The following is a 15,547-nucleotide window of genomic DNA, read 5'->3' on the forward strand; positions in this document are numbered from 1 at the left end:
GGCCCAGTCCAGTTGGGTTTCCTCATTTTTTATCATTGTGGACAGAACCTGCCCCTGCCCTACAAGATGGCCACGGTGCCCAGCAATTGTCTTTGGGAGGAATTCACCAAGTTCCCAAAAATTCTTGGACACATCTCACAAACTACCTGACAAAGGGAGCTTTGACTCTCCAAAGCTGATAACACCCCCCCCCAAAAAAAATCTTGTTGGTATCTCAAAATCCAAATAAAACTTTATTTCAATGGAAAATCAGCTCCACAAATCAGCAAATAACAAAGGGCGGGGGGGACACATACCATGCAACAAGAGCAAAACAATATAGGCAAATTTAGGAGGGAGGGAGAGAAAGGAAATACCCTCCTCAAACAGATAAGCAAAATGACTAGGGCTTAGTCAGCCAGTCCCATATTTCATATGCCTGTAAACAGAATTTGGCAATTTCGTATGTTGCCCCCTGGGAGGAGGGGGCAAGAAGGAAAGAGATATAAAGTCACCCAGATCTTCCAGCTTTAGTTCAGATTTTATTTATTTATCCCACAGCATGTGTGTAATAGAGGCAGGAAATCCTAAGATTACCTGGCTGCAGGGCAAAAAGCAATTGGAGACGGCATGCTCCCACTTTCCCCCGCTTCTCCATCAAATTATTTGGGCAGGAACCCTCCGTAGTAGGTGAGACCTTTCCGATGTGACTGGGCTTCTGGCAGCAGAAGGACCCTGAGCCACCCAGTTGCAAATCCCTGCTCCTCTGTAACCTGCTCTTTTTCAGCTCCAGGTTTCCACCGAAACGGAAACTAGTTATGCTTTGCATCTTAGGCTGGAAGTGCTTTGATCTAATAGGCCACCAGCAGTACCCACATTCAGCACCAAGAGGGAACTGGAGGACCAAGAGAGGAAAACACTCTTCAAAAACCAATTTGCGAAGGGGAGCATCCAGGTGTAAAACCGAATGTGGCTTGTGGCTTTAGGGCTTGTGCCTCTCCCGTTGGCAGGAAGGGCAGCTCCACCCACCTGTGCCCCCAGCCCCACTATGGCTAAACACACTTGGCAAGGAGCCATTTGTGTTTTGTCTACAACAGGTACATGCGAGGGGTAGAGTTGGCCTTAGGGTTGCTGGTAAAAGTCCTGGTTATAGGTCTGCCCTGGCCACACATGAGGGAAGGGGGGGGTAGAGTTGCCAGATCCGTGAAGTGGAAATTGAGTGGAAAGAGAGCATATAAATGTTTCGATTATTAGTAGTGTTATTATTTTGCAAATGTGCACTATGTGGAGGAGTCAGAGGAGTAAGCATCATGATTCAGACAGACCACATTTGGGGAAGGGTCTGTGGCCCAGTTGCAATGTATGGCTGCGAAAGTTGGACCATAAGGAAGGCCGAGCGTCAAAGAATTGAAGCTTTTGAATTCTGGTGCTGGAGAAGACTCTTGCGAGTCCCTTGGACTGCAAAGTGAACAAACCGGTCAGTCCTAGTGGAGATCAGCCCTGACTGCTCCTTAGAAGGCCAGAGCTTGAAGATCAAACTCAAATACTTTGGCCACCTCATGAGAAGGAAGGACTCCCTGGAGAAGAGCCTAATGCTGGGAGCGATCGAGGGCAAAAGAAGAAGGGGACGACAGAGAATGAGGTGGCTGGATGGAGTTACTAAAGCAGTCGGTGCAAACTTAAATGGACTCCGGGGAATGGGAGAGGACAGGAAGGCCTGGAGGATCATTGTCCATGGGGTCGCGATGGGTCGGACACGATTTCGCACATAACAACAACAACTGTGGCTCAATGGCAGAGCCTCGGCGTGGCAAGGAGAAGGTCCCAGGTTCAATCCCCAGCATCTCCAATTAAAGGGTCTGGCAAAGGGGGTTGTGAAAGACCTCTGCCCGAAAAGCCGCCACCCAGGTCTGAGTTGAAAATACTGACCTTGATGGTTTGATTGAGTATAAGGCCGTTTCATGTGTTCATGGATTCACACATACAGCAAACCACAGGCAAGGCTGAACGGCAATTGTACATTCTCCTCCTTGCATGGATTGATTTAAAACCAGGCCCAGGTGCATTTGAGCTTGGATTCTGCCTTTCACAACTCCTTCACCAGCATGGAAACAAATGCATATGTGTTTGGGGTGGGGGGGAAGAGTTGGCCTCACCCATAACCCCCATGCGCTGCAGAACCCCACTTGCATGGAGAATATAGGGATAGATAACAGGGCGGGGCTATGCAAATGAAGGGGTGTGGCTATGTAGATTGTGGCCCTCTGGATACCTCCTCAGCAGCTGCCATTGAGTTCTACTTCCCTATCTCCCTATTGTGCCGTCTGTCAACCTGGATGGTTCTTTAGCAAATATATAACAAAGAGCCATTTGGCAGGCTGCTGTGCGCCAAAAATACTTTCCTTTGGAGCAGGTCATGTACAGGGCTATGGAGGGGTGACTGGGGGCGAAACATGGAGTCACCTACTTCACCTGTCAGTAGATCATATGGCATGTGCACCTCTTACGGAATAGCAGCATAATAAATACATTTGATGGTTGCGTTTGCTGCGTTTAATGATTGACAGACTTAATAAGCCTGAGAGCTGATTCACCAGATAAGCAAATTAATTCCTGGATGGCCTCAACAAGCCGCTGCCGGAAGGTAAAAGGTAAGGGAGGCGCTTGGTTTGCCCATTAACCTCAGGCAGTGTGAACCAACTAGTGGGGGGGGGCTTCAACCCTGGGGGGGGGTTCCAGGACAGTTTGCCCCTGCCCCCATGGTTATGGAGCAGCCTTTCTCAACTTTACTGTTGAGAAACCCTTGAAACATTCATTAGGCTTTGAGAGCCCCCAGAAGTGATGCGATTGTGCAGAATATGGTTGGGAAGCAGAGCTGGGTCACGCCCACCTGGGGCCCCTCCCCCTCCCACCCCCTCCAGGCCCATCGTTGGCTATTGGGAGTAGGGGTCATGTGTGGATTGACATGACCATATATGGTCATATCACCCAATAAATATTTAACAATTTTTAAAAATATATATAAAAATTAATATATTAATTCCCACCCATTCAGGAAACCCAGGACTGGCAAGAAACCCTGGTTGAGAAAGCCTTTTACGGAGTGTCCAGTTGTTTAAATATATCTGGAGTCTTTTTATTTCTATATTTTCCCCCTGAATTCTTATTTTGATTGTTTTATAATTCTGAATAAAATTTCACTGCAGGCGAGAGCAACCCGGCTAGCACCTCCGGCTGCACACCCTACAGAGATGGAAAGATCCGTGTTTGGATAAGCTTACCCTACCTCAGTCCTACTCCACATGAGGCAGCATCTCCTACCTTGTTGTTGTTGTTATTGTTATTATTAGATTTGTTACTCGCCTCTCCCCGGAGGCTCGAGGTGAGTTACAGCAGATAAAACCCTCGATAAAAGCACAAAATGCATAAACAAAACACATAAACAAAGGTGGGGTAGTCCTGTTGGTCTGCTGTAGAAGAACTGGGTTCGAGTCCACTCACACCTTAGAGTCCAACATTTCAGGGTATAAGCTTTTGAGAGCCCAGATGTGTACCCTGGGGATCTTGCGGGGTTTTGTTTGTTTCTTCTGGGGGAGTGGCAGTGCTTGAAGAGGTTTTGGGACTGGCTGGGCCAGGGAATCTGGATGACCCGGGGTTGCCAACCTCCAGGTGGGACCCGGAGATCTCCCATGGAGAAAATGGCTACTTTGGAGGATGGATTCTATTGCATTATACCCATCTGAACTTCCCAAACCCTAGGGTTGCCAGATCTGTGTTGGGAGATACCTGGAGGTTTTGGGGGTGGATCCTGGGAAGGGTGTGGTTTTGGGAGGGACCTCAGCGGGGCCTAAGCAGAGGTGCACCAAACTGCAGCTCTCCAGATATCAATGGATTACAATTACCATGTTCCCCTGCCACCACCATGCTGGCAGGGGTGCATGGTAATTGTAGTCCATGGTCATCTGGTCTAATGCCATAATGTCCACCCATCAAAGGAGCTACTTGCTTTGAGAGAACTGATCTTGGTCCTCTGGAGATCAGTGGAATCACAGAGAGATTTCCAGGTGCCACCTGGAGGTTAGCACCCCTACCAAACCCCCCCTCTCCCAAGGCTCCACCTCCCAAATATTCAGATTATTCCCCAACCCAGTGCCAGAAACCCATCAGACTCCTCTCTTGGACTCCCCACTGGAATAGATGAAGGCAGCTCCCTTGTGTAGCAGGAGGAAGGAGCCAGACCCAGCAGCATCTGAATCAACGTGAAGCCGGGAGCTGCAGCGGCCAAAAGCTCCTCTTCTGCCCCAAATCGTGCAAGTCATGAAGGTGCTCCTGGGGACTCTTATCCCAGCTGGGCACCCAAAGGTGCTCTTGGATTTCTATTTTCCTTTCCGCCCCTGGGTGGAGGGAAGGGGAGAAGCAGCTCCTGAGAGCCGGCGTGGTGCATAAAAGCAGCAAACTCAAGTCTGGAGAACTGGGTTCGATTCCCCGCTTCTCCTCCACACGCAGCCAGTGGGGTGACCTTGGGCCAGGCACAGTTCTCTTAGAGCTGTTGTCATAGAGCAGTTCCCTCAGAGCAATCTCAGGCCCCCCTGCCTCCCAGGGTGTCTGTTGTGGGGAGAGGAAAGGGAAGGCGCTTGTCAGATGCTTCGGTCGTGAAAAGCGGGGTGCAAAACCCCTCACTCTTTTTCTCCTTCTCCTTCCTCTGTCTCTTTAAGCCAGGGGGCGGGGCTCTTATCGGGCAGGGAGGGGGGAGAGGGAGGGAGACAGGAGAGCGCGCGCGCCGGCCCGGCCCAGCCCAGCCTGACATCTTCCCTTTCTCTTTCTCCCGTTGGCGCTCCGCTTTGATCCATTCAGAAATTCCCGGTCGCCGGCGAAGGGGGCGGGGGCGAGCGCCCGGAGGAGCAGTCTGCGGGGGGAGCGCGGCGATTGGATGGCTCCGGCCGGGGCCCCACGTGCGGCCGAGGGAGCGGCGCCGGGCTCTGGCCAGCAGCAGCAGCAGCAGCAACCCCCGTGCGGGCCGAGGCGAGGCCGGCAGCCGGAGCCGCTGCCGGAGCAGGACTGAGGCCGGGCGGGCCGGCTCCCCCCTGGGCTGTCCCCTCTCGCCGCCTCCCTCGGCAGGCTGCGGGGGGCATGGCCGGATGACCGCGGCGCGCAGCCCCTTCTCCTCCTCCTCCGCCATGGCTGCCAAGGAAGACCTGTACGGCAAAGTCACGCCGCGGAGGACCCGGCAGCCCCGCGCCGGCACCGTCAAGCACGGCTCCTCGCTGGACATCCTCCTCTCCATGGGCTTCCCCAAGGCCAGAGCGTGAGTGGGGTGGGATGGGGGCCGGGCGGGAGGTTGGCACCCGGGGGCGCTGGGGGGGGGCTCATGAGTCATCCATCCCCCCCCGTGGAGGGAATAATGATAATTTGAAAAGCAAGAGTCTCCCCCTCCCCCCAAAAAAGTCGGATCTGCCTGCCTCCTGGTGCAATGATTAGGACAGAGGTAGTCAAACTGCGGCCCTCCAGATGTCCATGGACTACAATTCCCATGAGCCCCTGCCAGCGAACGCTGGCAGGGGCTCATGGTAATTGTAGTCCATGGACATCTGGAGGGACCGCAGTTTGACTACCCCTGGATTTGGAGCATCGTTCGCATTCGCCGTTTGCTAGCCCGGCTGTGGCGTTATTGCCCTCCAGCTGAGCGGGGAGGGCCTGTGGATCCCGGGTCGGCGGCATCTTGCTGATCCCCACCCATCACCCCCCTTCTTAGCTCGACCTCCGAGGTGCGGTGCTGTCGGAGAGGAGGCAAAGATGGATCGCGCTGCAGCGCCTCCTCGCCTTGTGCATTGCGCGCTCATGAAGGCAGTGGAGCTGCTAGGCGCTCGGCTGGGGCAGGCTTGGGGGGCCTTCCGGAGCCCTGCGGGTCTCACACATGCTGAAAGCAAAGGGTGTGTGTTGGAGGGGAGGGGGGCTTTGCATCAAGCTGCCGCTGCGGTTCCGTTTATCGTCCTTTGGGGAAAGGGGGGAGCGATGCTGTGCTGTGCTTTGCTCCTAGGTGCGCTGCTCCGTCAGCCATCCCGCAGCCTGTTTGCAGGAGACAAATGTCATCAGACCTCCAGGCCTAACGCGGTCCTCTCTAGGCTGAGCGGTGGGGCTCGGCTCACTGGTAGCGTAGGTTGCTTTGTTTCATTTCCACGGCTGCGGGTTCAAAGCGGAGCATCTCCAGGGAGATGGGCCCAGGCTGCAGTGAGTGGTGGTGGGAGCTCTCTTGCAGCCATGGGCCGGGAGCTGTCTCTCCCCAAGGTGAATTTCTCGGGCTGGAGGGAAGGGGCTGCAGAATGCTTAGTGCAGGTCACTAGGCATCCCAGAGCCAAGAGGCAAGATCAGGGGGAAGGCTTCAGCCTCTGTGCTCTGTTGTTGCACTTCCAGAGGACATGGTGGGACAAGATGCTGGACTAGATGGACCCCTGGTCTGATCCAGCAGGGCTCTTCGTATGTTCTCAGGAGGGCTGCGGCCTCTGTGCTCTGTTGATGGCCCTCCAGAGGAGCTGGTTGGCCCTTGTGTGGGAAGAATGCTGGACTAGCTGGACCCCTGGTCTGATCCCACAGGGCTCTTCAGATATTCTTACAACAATCATTCCTTCTGCCGTGATTGCATTTTCTAGAACAGCTCCCCATCTAATAATGGTTTCAAGTGGTAGGCCCAAACGTCTCATCTAGACCGAGAAAGACAGGCTGAAAACTTGGAAGCTGTTCTAGGTGATGATCACAACCTCCAGGTGGGGCCTGGGTATCCCTTGGAATTACAGCCCATCAACTGACTACAGAGGTCAGTTCCCCTGGAGGAAATGGCTGGGGGGGGGCAGGGACTGAGGGATGCCAATCTCCAGGTGGGACCTGGCGATTCCCTGGAATACCAGCTCATCTCCAGACTACAGAGATCAGTTCAGCTGGAGAAAATGGTTGCTTGGGGGAGGGGACACTCTATGGCTTTGTGTCCCACTGAGGTCCCTGTTCCCCACCCCAAAATCTCCAGGAGTTTCTCAACCTGGATCTGACACCCCTCCTCTACACACCCCACCGGTGGCTGGTGAGAATCTGGAAACCATATTTCTTGGCAATGAATGTCTAGGAGATATTTTATATAGAGTTAGACCTGTGCTTCACACATTGTCAACCGCAGGGGTAGTCAACCTGTGGTCCTCCAGATGTCCATGGACTACAATTCCCATGAGCCCCTGCCAGCATTTGCTGGCAGGGGCTCATGGGAATTGTAGTCCATGGACATCTGGAGGACCACAGGTTGACTACCCCTGGTCAACTGGTTCTCCCGATCCCAGGCAAATTCTTTGGGTGCTGTTTGTAAACCACGAGTCTTAAGAGGCCGTGCATGCTTTCCCTGAACCAATATGGATGGGTGTGTATGTGGTTTGGCTCATGCGGGCCCATTAGGTTTCAAATTCTTTTGGGGCCCCGCATTAGAAAGTAATTCGATTCTTTCCCCCTCTTTCCTTCCTACAGCATTAAGATAATTATAGGAAAGAAAAGCCTCAGTCTATTATATCTGACAGGCGGTTACGTGATCTACGACGCCAATTAAGCCGGGGAGCAGCCGAGAGGTGGTTAGAGTAGCTCTACTTCTCTTTGTAGTTGATCTGTCGGGACCCCCAGAACAACAAATTATTTCCGGCAACAGCCTCATTTCTCTGAACGACGTATTTTTAAACCTCCCGTGGATTCAGGGGCCTTCGAATTACTTAGGTTCCACTGTCGGTTTTTTTAGAAGTTGGCCACAGAGAAGAACGAATAAGGCATTTAACATGCTTGTTTCAGGGGTCTGTAATAAAACAGCTAGATTTGATTCCAGGAGCACCTTCCGGACCCAAAAGCTTTTTCGGGGTTTGAGCTTTCGAGAGTCACGGCTTTCCAGCCACACTGTCTCCTTCCCACTCGGCCCCAGTGGCAAACCTCCGTCGATTGTGTTCACTTAGGCTTTGATGTTAAGTAGGACAATGGAAAATTACATTTCTTTATGTGTGTCAATTATCTGGAGCCATATTTAGATGCCGAGGCCTGCTGCTGAAACGCTGCACTTGCAGGCTGGGTGGCTGGGAAAAGGAGTCACGGAGCCCGAGGTGCGAATGGAAATTCACTGGCTTGGACATGCTCAGTGCAAATTACTGCCCTGACCTGGATAGCCCAGGCAAGCTGAAGCCCATCAGATCTTGGAAACTAATTTGGGCTAGTATTTGGATGGGAGACCTCGAAGGATTTGGATGGTAGTTCCCCAAGCAATCTCTGAATGTCCCTTGCCCGGCTGCCAGGCGGTCCCCAGATCTCCTGGCTACATCGCCCACACCATAAGATAAATAACCTAGCGTGGAGACCTTCTCCAGGCAGGTTTTAATTCTGTTGGATTACAACTCTCTGCAATGTCTCCTGACTTTGACTCTAACAGGAACCTTCCTCCCCACAGTGAGAGAGATGGCCTTTCAGACAGGAAGTCAGCTAGTGGTTATCTGATCTTTTATGGCAATGGCATCATAAGCTGGGCCAGCGCCAAGCAAGAGACTGTGGTAACATCTACATCAGATGTTGAATATGTGTCTGCCACCCAACGACTTGCCAACTTTCAAAAGACTTGGGCACAGGCGTACCACTGCCCAAACCGCTGTGCAAAGACAGTAGAAGCTGGATGCATATGTCAAAGTGAGAGGATGCACAGAAAGATGCTCTAAACACATTGACGTGAAGTATCATCTACTCACATGCAAAAGGCTGGAACCATTGAAGTGATTCACGGCACATCGGAAGAAATGCTAGTGGGACCTGAAGACCAAGCCACTTCTGCAACCCAAATTCAGACAACATAGAAGCAAATGAACCTTGTATACTAAGTCAAGGAGTCATCGAGAGGGGGTGTTGGTGTTATGATGTCTCCTGACTTTGACTCTTAACAGGAACTCTCTTCACCATAGAGTTAGTGAGATAGATGGGACCCCTCACCTTTCTTAGCTCATTGACCTGTCCCTAGAGGGTAATTTCATGCTTCCTGAGTCTTCTCTCTCATCTTCTCCAGTCCTCAAGCTTCCAACATGGTGGGTACAGAGATGTCCCTAGCATCTCTCCCCATCCAGCTATTTAGATTAGAATAGGAATCTTCTCTTTACCTCTTACAACCTTGGAGAATGTGCTTTTCTTTGTTATTTTCGGATCGCATTTATATATATAAAATTAATTTACTAACTACCGCCCCTTCGGTAAAACCTTCCAGGGCTTTCAAGAAACCCCAGGGTTTCATGAAACCCTGGTTGAGAAAGCCTGGGTTAGAAGGATGGGGATCTAGGAAGACCCAGGTTCGAATCTCTATTCTGCCATGTGACCTTGGGCCTTACCCACCATACAGGGTTGTTGAAAGGATAAAATGGGAAGTAGGACAGCGCCGGACGCTGCTGTGAGTCCCCTTTGGGCACTGGCTGACTATCAATTAAGGAAAACGGAAATGAATACAGTCCACAGTCCTAATACTGAGTTAGTCCCTTGAGATCAGTATGCTAAGAACGGTGTGATCAAACTTGTCTGTTCAGAGCTTGTCTATACAGGTAGGAACTGGAGGTTACGACAGCTGAGTTGTTGTTGTGAGATAATCTCTTTCCACACAGCCAAGGGTGCCATGTGCCACACTCATCCAAAGAAAATCCAAAAACACACCTTGTAGAACAACTGTTTACATATTTTTCAACTATTATTTAACAGAGTGAACGGTAAAAAGGGGTGGGGGGAATTTCAGGTCTTGGTCAAGATTAGGGCAGACAGCTCTGGGTTGGGAAACACCTGGAGATTATTAGGGTTGAGTCTGAGGGAAGGCAGCTTTGGAGAGGGGAGGGACTCCAGTGGGGTATAATACCAAAGAGCACCTTCCAAAGCTGCCATTTTCTCCAAGGGAATGGATTTCTTTGGCCTGAAGATCAGTTGTAATAGCAACTCCAGCCACCCCTCGGAAGCTGGGAACCCCAGGTTGAGATAGCCATAGTTCTTCAGCCATTCCTTGTTACAAAGAACGCCTTTGCATGCTGTAGCCCGTGCAGTCGCTCAGTTATGCAAGTTAAAATTTGTAATATAGTTTTGTTTGCTATCTAGGTTTTCTGAGCCTTCCTTCCTTCCTCCCTCCCTCCCTCCCTCCCTCCCTCCCTCCCTCCCTCCCTTCCTTCTCTTGCCTCTTTCATTGTGGAGATATAATAGGAAAGGCATATCTCTGCAATGAAAAGAGACAGAGACTTCTTTTTAAAAACTTGGAAGCTGGGAATTCACAGAACCTGACCCACAGGACATTATAGCATATTCAGCTGATAATATATGTTATCAAGTTTTCTGGATTCCCAGCTTTAATGATATCCCCCCCCTCAAAAATCAGTCCCTGACTCCCTTTAATCAGCAGATATAGGTTTTCCCCCCTTATATCTTCAGAATGAAAAGTGATACTTAAAAACAAAGAGAGAGAGTTGGGAATTCAGGCGACCTGATACACGGATTGCTAGACCACTATGACAGTATTCAGATTCCCAGTAAGCCAATGGAATGGCCATCACAGGGACAGAGAAGATGGCAACTGCATGGGTAGGGTTAGGGCAATTCAAGCTTTTGCACCCATGTAGCAAGCCCACCCATGTTTTACTGCAGTCTTTCCCAAAACTTCAAAGCAAAGCAGCTTTGGGAGATCTCCGAGAAAAATGGGGGAAACCCAGGAGGTATCTGGATGGACCACATTGCTGTGGGGAAGCAGAAAAACAAAACACACACTTCCCCACAGCAATAAACTCAGGGTAGATATTCTGTGTGGAAAAGGGATTTGTGGGTTCAGCCTTAAATCCTGGTTTGAGCCAGCAGCCTTCTAGTTCCTGCTGATAGAGACAACCTTTGACATTCTCCGGCCTGTCTCTTAATTCCTCATTTCTTCTCTGCATAGATATCCTCCACTTCCTATTTCTTTTCCACTTTCAGCAGAAGCGCAGCAAGTTATGAAATTGGTTCATTTTTATGACTTTCTGTTTTGATTTCTTTTACGCAACTGAGCAACCATTTAGCGTTATATTTTTATATACTTCCCTTGTCCCCTGCCTTTCTCCCCAAGTTGATTGGCCTTTGGTCACCATCTTGGCACAGTTTTCTGATCGGGCTTCTGTAATCCACAACTGGCCCCATCACTACTGCTCAAACTTCTGGCAGCCATTTAGTGGCTGATGAAGTGCAAGAATCCTGTTGCAGGCAGTGTGAAATTCATGAAAGCAAAGTGGTGAGATGTCTGTGGAGGGGGGGGGGGGGGACATTCATGAAAGCAAGGTGGTGAGATGCCATCCTCCAGCCAAACCTTGACCAGTTATCTGCATTGCAGAAAAAGCACACAAGCTCCTTTTACAACTGGTCGTTCCTGGCCTTGGGAAAATCGAAGGGCGGGTGTTTTTCCCTCTTTGATAAGGAAACCCAGGGAATGTTTGGAGCGGAAGGACGAAGGCGGGCAGCTGGGACAGACCAAACATGCCTTTGTCAGGTGTTCTCCTAGGAGACTGGCGATAGTGCAAGGAGGAACAGCCAGCCCCTGAAACACACAAAGTCCTCTTGTTTGGCCACAGCCCCCGGAGGCGTCTGCAAACAAACGGCAGGATTAAAACCCCACGATTAAGAAAAACTGAACTGGGGCTGAGAGTGGCTCTTTGGACCATTTGTTATTAGAAGACATCTTGGCTCTCCCAAGTAGCTTGCAATAAATATTTGAGGGGCTGTTGTTGTTTTTGAATGCCACGCTACTTTGCTAACTTGTTGACTCTGCCATCTGATGCTGCTATGGGGATTGGCCCTTTAGTTTTATGGTGTTTATAAGTTTGTGGAGACTGTCCTTGACTTCCCTGTTGTTTATCTGTTCCTCTTGCAAACTGGGAATAACTGCCATGACAGATTTTGCACTTAGAAATGAGGTTATTCAATTGGGGGCGGGAGTAAGAATGCAACTTTAAAATTATCATTATTCCTTCCTCTCCACCAGGTTCCACCAAGAGCGAGTTGGCTTGCATTCTTCTGGAGTGTGCAGGGCTGGGTTAATCTAAACCGGTCCCAATCGAATTGTCATTGATTCATAGTGACTCCCATGCAGTTCATAGAGTTTTCAAGGCAAGAGAGGAGCAGAGGTGGTTCCTCTACGTAGCGACACTGGCCTTCCTTGGTGGTCTCCCACCCAAGCACATACTCTTCCTAGAATCATAGAATAATAGAGTTGGAAGGGTCCTCTTGGTCATCTAGTCCAACCCCTACACCATGCAGGACACTCACAACCCTATTGCTCGCCCACTGTAACCTGCCATTCCCTTGAACCTTCACAGAATCAGCCTCTCCGTCAGATGGCTATCCAGCCTGTGTTTAAAAATTTCCAAAGGTGGAGAACCCACCACCTTGGCTTCTTAGCTTCTGTGTTCTGGTAAGAGCTGGCCTATTGGCCTATCTGGTAAGAGCTGACCCTAGTGTTGGCGACTTATCTTTGCCAACGTGAACCTGCCCACATGTCGAGGTCAGTTGGAGAGGCTCTGTTTGGTTTTCCAACCCCACAAGAAGCACAGTGAGCAGCCCTGTGGGACAGGGTCTTCTTGGTGGTGACACCAAGATTCTGGAAGTCCCCTTCCTGTGATGCAAGTTTGGCCCCGTCCCTGTTTTCTTTGTCAAGGCACGAAGACCATCCTGCTTCTAGTTATGTTAATATTGGTTTCCCAGCAGCTCTGGAAGGATTTGCCTGAAAAACTCTCCTTCCTTCAATCCTTGGTTGCTCCAATAACTTTCTGTTGTTTTCCTTGCCTTTGCGCTTTATTATATAAATGCATTTAAAACTTTTTCCTGCACTTGAGTGTTTATGGGAGCTTAAAATTGTTTAAAATTAAAGGGTGCAGCAGGGGGCACGCTTTCTTGGAAATCAGGGTGCATCGTGGTCTTGCTTGGCTCCAAGGAAGTGGGTGAGAACTGAGATATGCGCCTTCTGTCCTCTCCGTGTGGACAGATGCATAATTCCCATGGAGCCTACTTAGGACCATGCTGTGCACTATAGAGTTTGGAAGCGGGAAGATCTGGATTTGAATGCTGCTTCTGCCATGACCCCTCTCGGAGACCTTCATTACATCTCTGCCTCCTGTCTGCAAAATGGGGATAATCGCTCTGGCCTATTTTATCGAGAGAATGCGCAGAAGTGCTTTGGACTGCTTAAATGCCGATTAATGACAGCCATTACTTTTTACCAGGAAGCATTTTCCTACTTATCTCAGTGGGAATTGCTTTCAAGTAACCGCGTCTGGGATATGTAAAAAGAGTTCTGAATGTACTCCTGGTCTCCTTCCTACCCCGACTTTAGCGGGCTCTTCTCGGGTATCTTTTAATACATGTCGCTTCCGTCCCTCTGACCGGCAACATTTTCCTTAATTTGGATGCTTTAGGTCAGCTTTTCTCAACTTTTCTGTGCTGCTTCCCATCGACCCAACCACACACTTGAATCTGTCTTTTCCAGCGATTCTTGTCTCTCAGTCTCGTGACCGAAGTACGATGGCCTCAGTTTAGTCATTCTGGCTTTTAGGGAGTGTTCAGGCTAATTAATACATTGCCATGGAATCTTGCTGGGTGCCGTTGGGTCGGTCGCACCTTCTCAGCCTAACCCACCTCGCAGGGTCGTTGTGAGGGTGAAATGGAGGAGAGGAGAGCAATGTAAGCTGCTTTGGGGTCTCCTCTTGGGGAGATAGGGAGGGTAAAAGTGCAGTCAATTACAAAAATGAAACTAAACGGAGCGTGGCCCAGCGCCTCCAGAGCTGGGCCACGTCCTGTCGATAAGCATTGGGTTTTCCTTGGCAAGCTCCTTGCTGAGGAGAGACACTTGCTCAGAGGGGAGGGGAGGCTGGAGTTTGTTTTCCTCAATTGCAAACTGGGGGTCATCTGGTTTCGGCTTGGAACCACCTGGCTGTTGGAGGAAAGAAAGACTTGTGATTGCCTAGGGAGGCAGGGGGGGGGGGGCTTGACAAAGCAGCTTCCTGTTTGAGCTGACGCTTTCCCCCCACCGACCTTCTTGAGTGAGTGTCACAACGAAGGAAGCTCCCAAGAACCTGGCCAGATGTCTCAGCGTCCTCCTTCTATCCGGCAGATCTCTTTGGCTTGTCACTCATGGCAACGGAGCATCATTTATAATGGATGCAACATGTGCTGAGGAAGGCGTTGTGTTACTGTTCCTCAAAAGAGCAATGGAATACCTTTTTTAAAAAATTCGACCAACATAATTGTCACAGAGGAGGAAGAGAAAAAGAAGAAAATCTGGTTTCTATATTCCGCTTTTCACTACCCGAAGGAGTCCAAAAAGAGACTCACGAACGTGACATCACTGGAAGCTGGGGGGGAAGTGGTGCTCTGGTTTTGGGGCAAAACTCTGTGGTTTGAAGCAAATTCTACCATAGAGTCTTGCCCAAAAGCCAGAGCGACACCCTCCAGCATCTCCGACCCGCCAGCGTCACTTTCAGGTGATGTCAGCGTGTCTGAAAGCTCCCAGATAGCACACGTGCCCATCCCCCAAAGGCTGTGCGGATGGATCTGGCAACCGCAGCACCGAATCACCAATCAATCAACGTGACTGGCATGCCTAATCTTCACCCTTGACAATATGGAGGCAGGAGCAGATGGCAGCGGGACACATTCATTCATAAAGAGGCTGAAATGTGGACAGAGACAAACTGGAACGGCTCCTCCAGCTTCATGCTCCGGCCAAAGGCGTTGTCATTCTCCGGTTAAGACGGGCAAAGCCGTCTGTTGTTGTTCCAGAAGTGACTTCCGGCATCTCTAGGGCTGCTGAGAGGGAACTCAGTCCCAGCTGGAACAGCGGCCCCTCCTGCCAAATTTAGCAACCCAATGATGTTTTCATTAGCCGTCCCGCTCCTTGACGCTTGAATCCTCGCCCTCTTGATCTCAGTTTCCGCCCTCCTGCTGCGGGGCTGCTTCTTGAGTCCATCTGCGGGGCTTGGCGGAAGTTCCCGTTCTCTGATTGGCTTCCGCCGGGACAGCAATGCAGCCTGTTATGTCAAGGTCACCCCCTCCCCCTGCCAAGTACCTTACTTTCCAACTTGCCAACAACCTCATTAAAAGGGCACTAGATAGACACGCCCTCCATGAATCTGTCAGTGGCTCCTGAGCCATGGGGACTGAGGGGAACCTCCACCTTCAGGGGCACTAAGCCTCTGGATCCCAGAGCCAGGAGGCAACGTCAGGGGAAGCTCTTGGCCTCCATGCCCTGTTATTGGCTATCCAGTGGAACTATGTGTGGGGTTAAATGGGCTGTTTGTCTTGGGTTGCCAGTCTGGGGGAATCCTCCAGTTTGGTGCCTTTCTCCCTGTTTCTGCGGTTTAAAGGACTGGAGGGAATTTTCTCCTAGCAAGAAGCCTGGGGGGGAAATGCAACACTTCTACGCCACCTGGATGTGCTGTAGGGATATTGGTAACGCTCTGATTTTTGGCCAAAATTCAATGGCAAGAAGCTAGTTCTACCATAGTTTTGCCCTAAAACCAGAGTGTTGCCACCA

At 50.6% G+C, this 15,547-nt stretch overlaps 1 protein-coding gene across 1 annotated transcript in view; it reads left to right on the forward strand.

Moving 5' to 3' along the window:
• The first annotated feature begins 4,747 nt into the window (after window positions 1–4,747).
• Window positions 4,748–15,547, forward strand: part of UBASH3B (ubiquitin associated and SH3 domain containing B) — a 55,457-nt gene continuing 44,657 nt past the window's right edge. The window contains exon 1 of the mRNA XM_077305385.1: window positions 4,748–5,284. Coding sequence (XP_077161500.1) covers window positions 5,118–5,284 — 167 coding nt within the window. The 5' untranslated portion in view covers window positions 4,748–5,117. The remainder of the gene's footprint in view (window positions 5,285–15,547) is intronic.

This window comes from Paroedura picta, chromosome 12 (genome assembly GCF_049243985.1).
Source record: "Paroedura picta isolate Pp20150507F chromosome 12, Ppicta_v3.0, whole genome shotgun sequence".
Lineage (NCBI taxonomy): Eukaryota > Metazoa > Chordata > Lepidosauria > Squamata > Gekkonidae > Paroedura > Paroedura picta.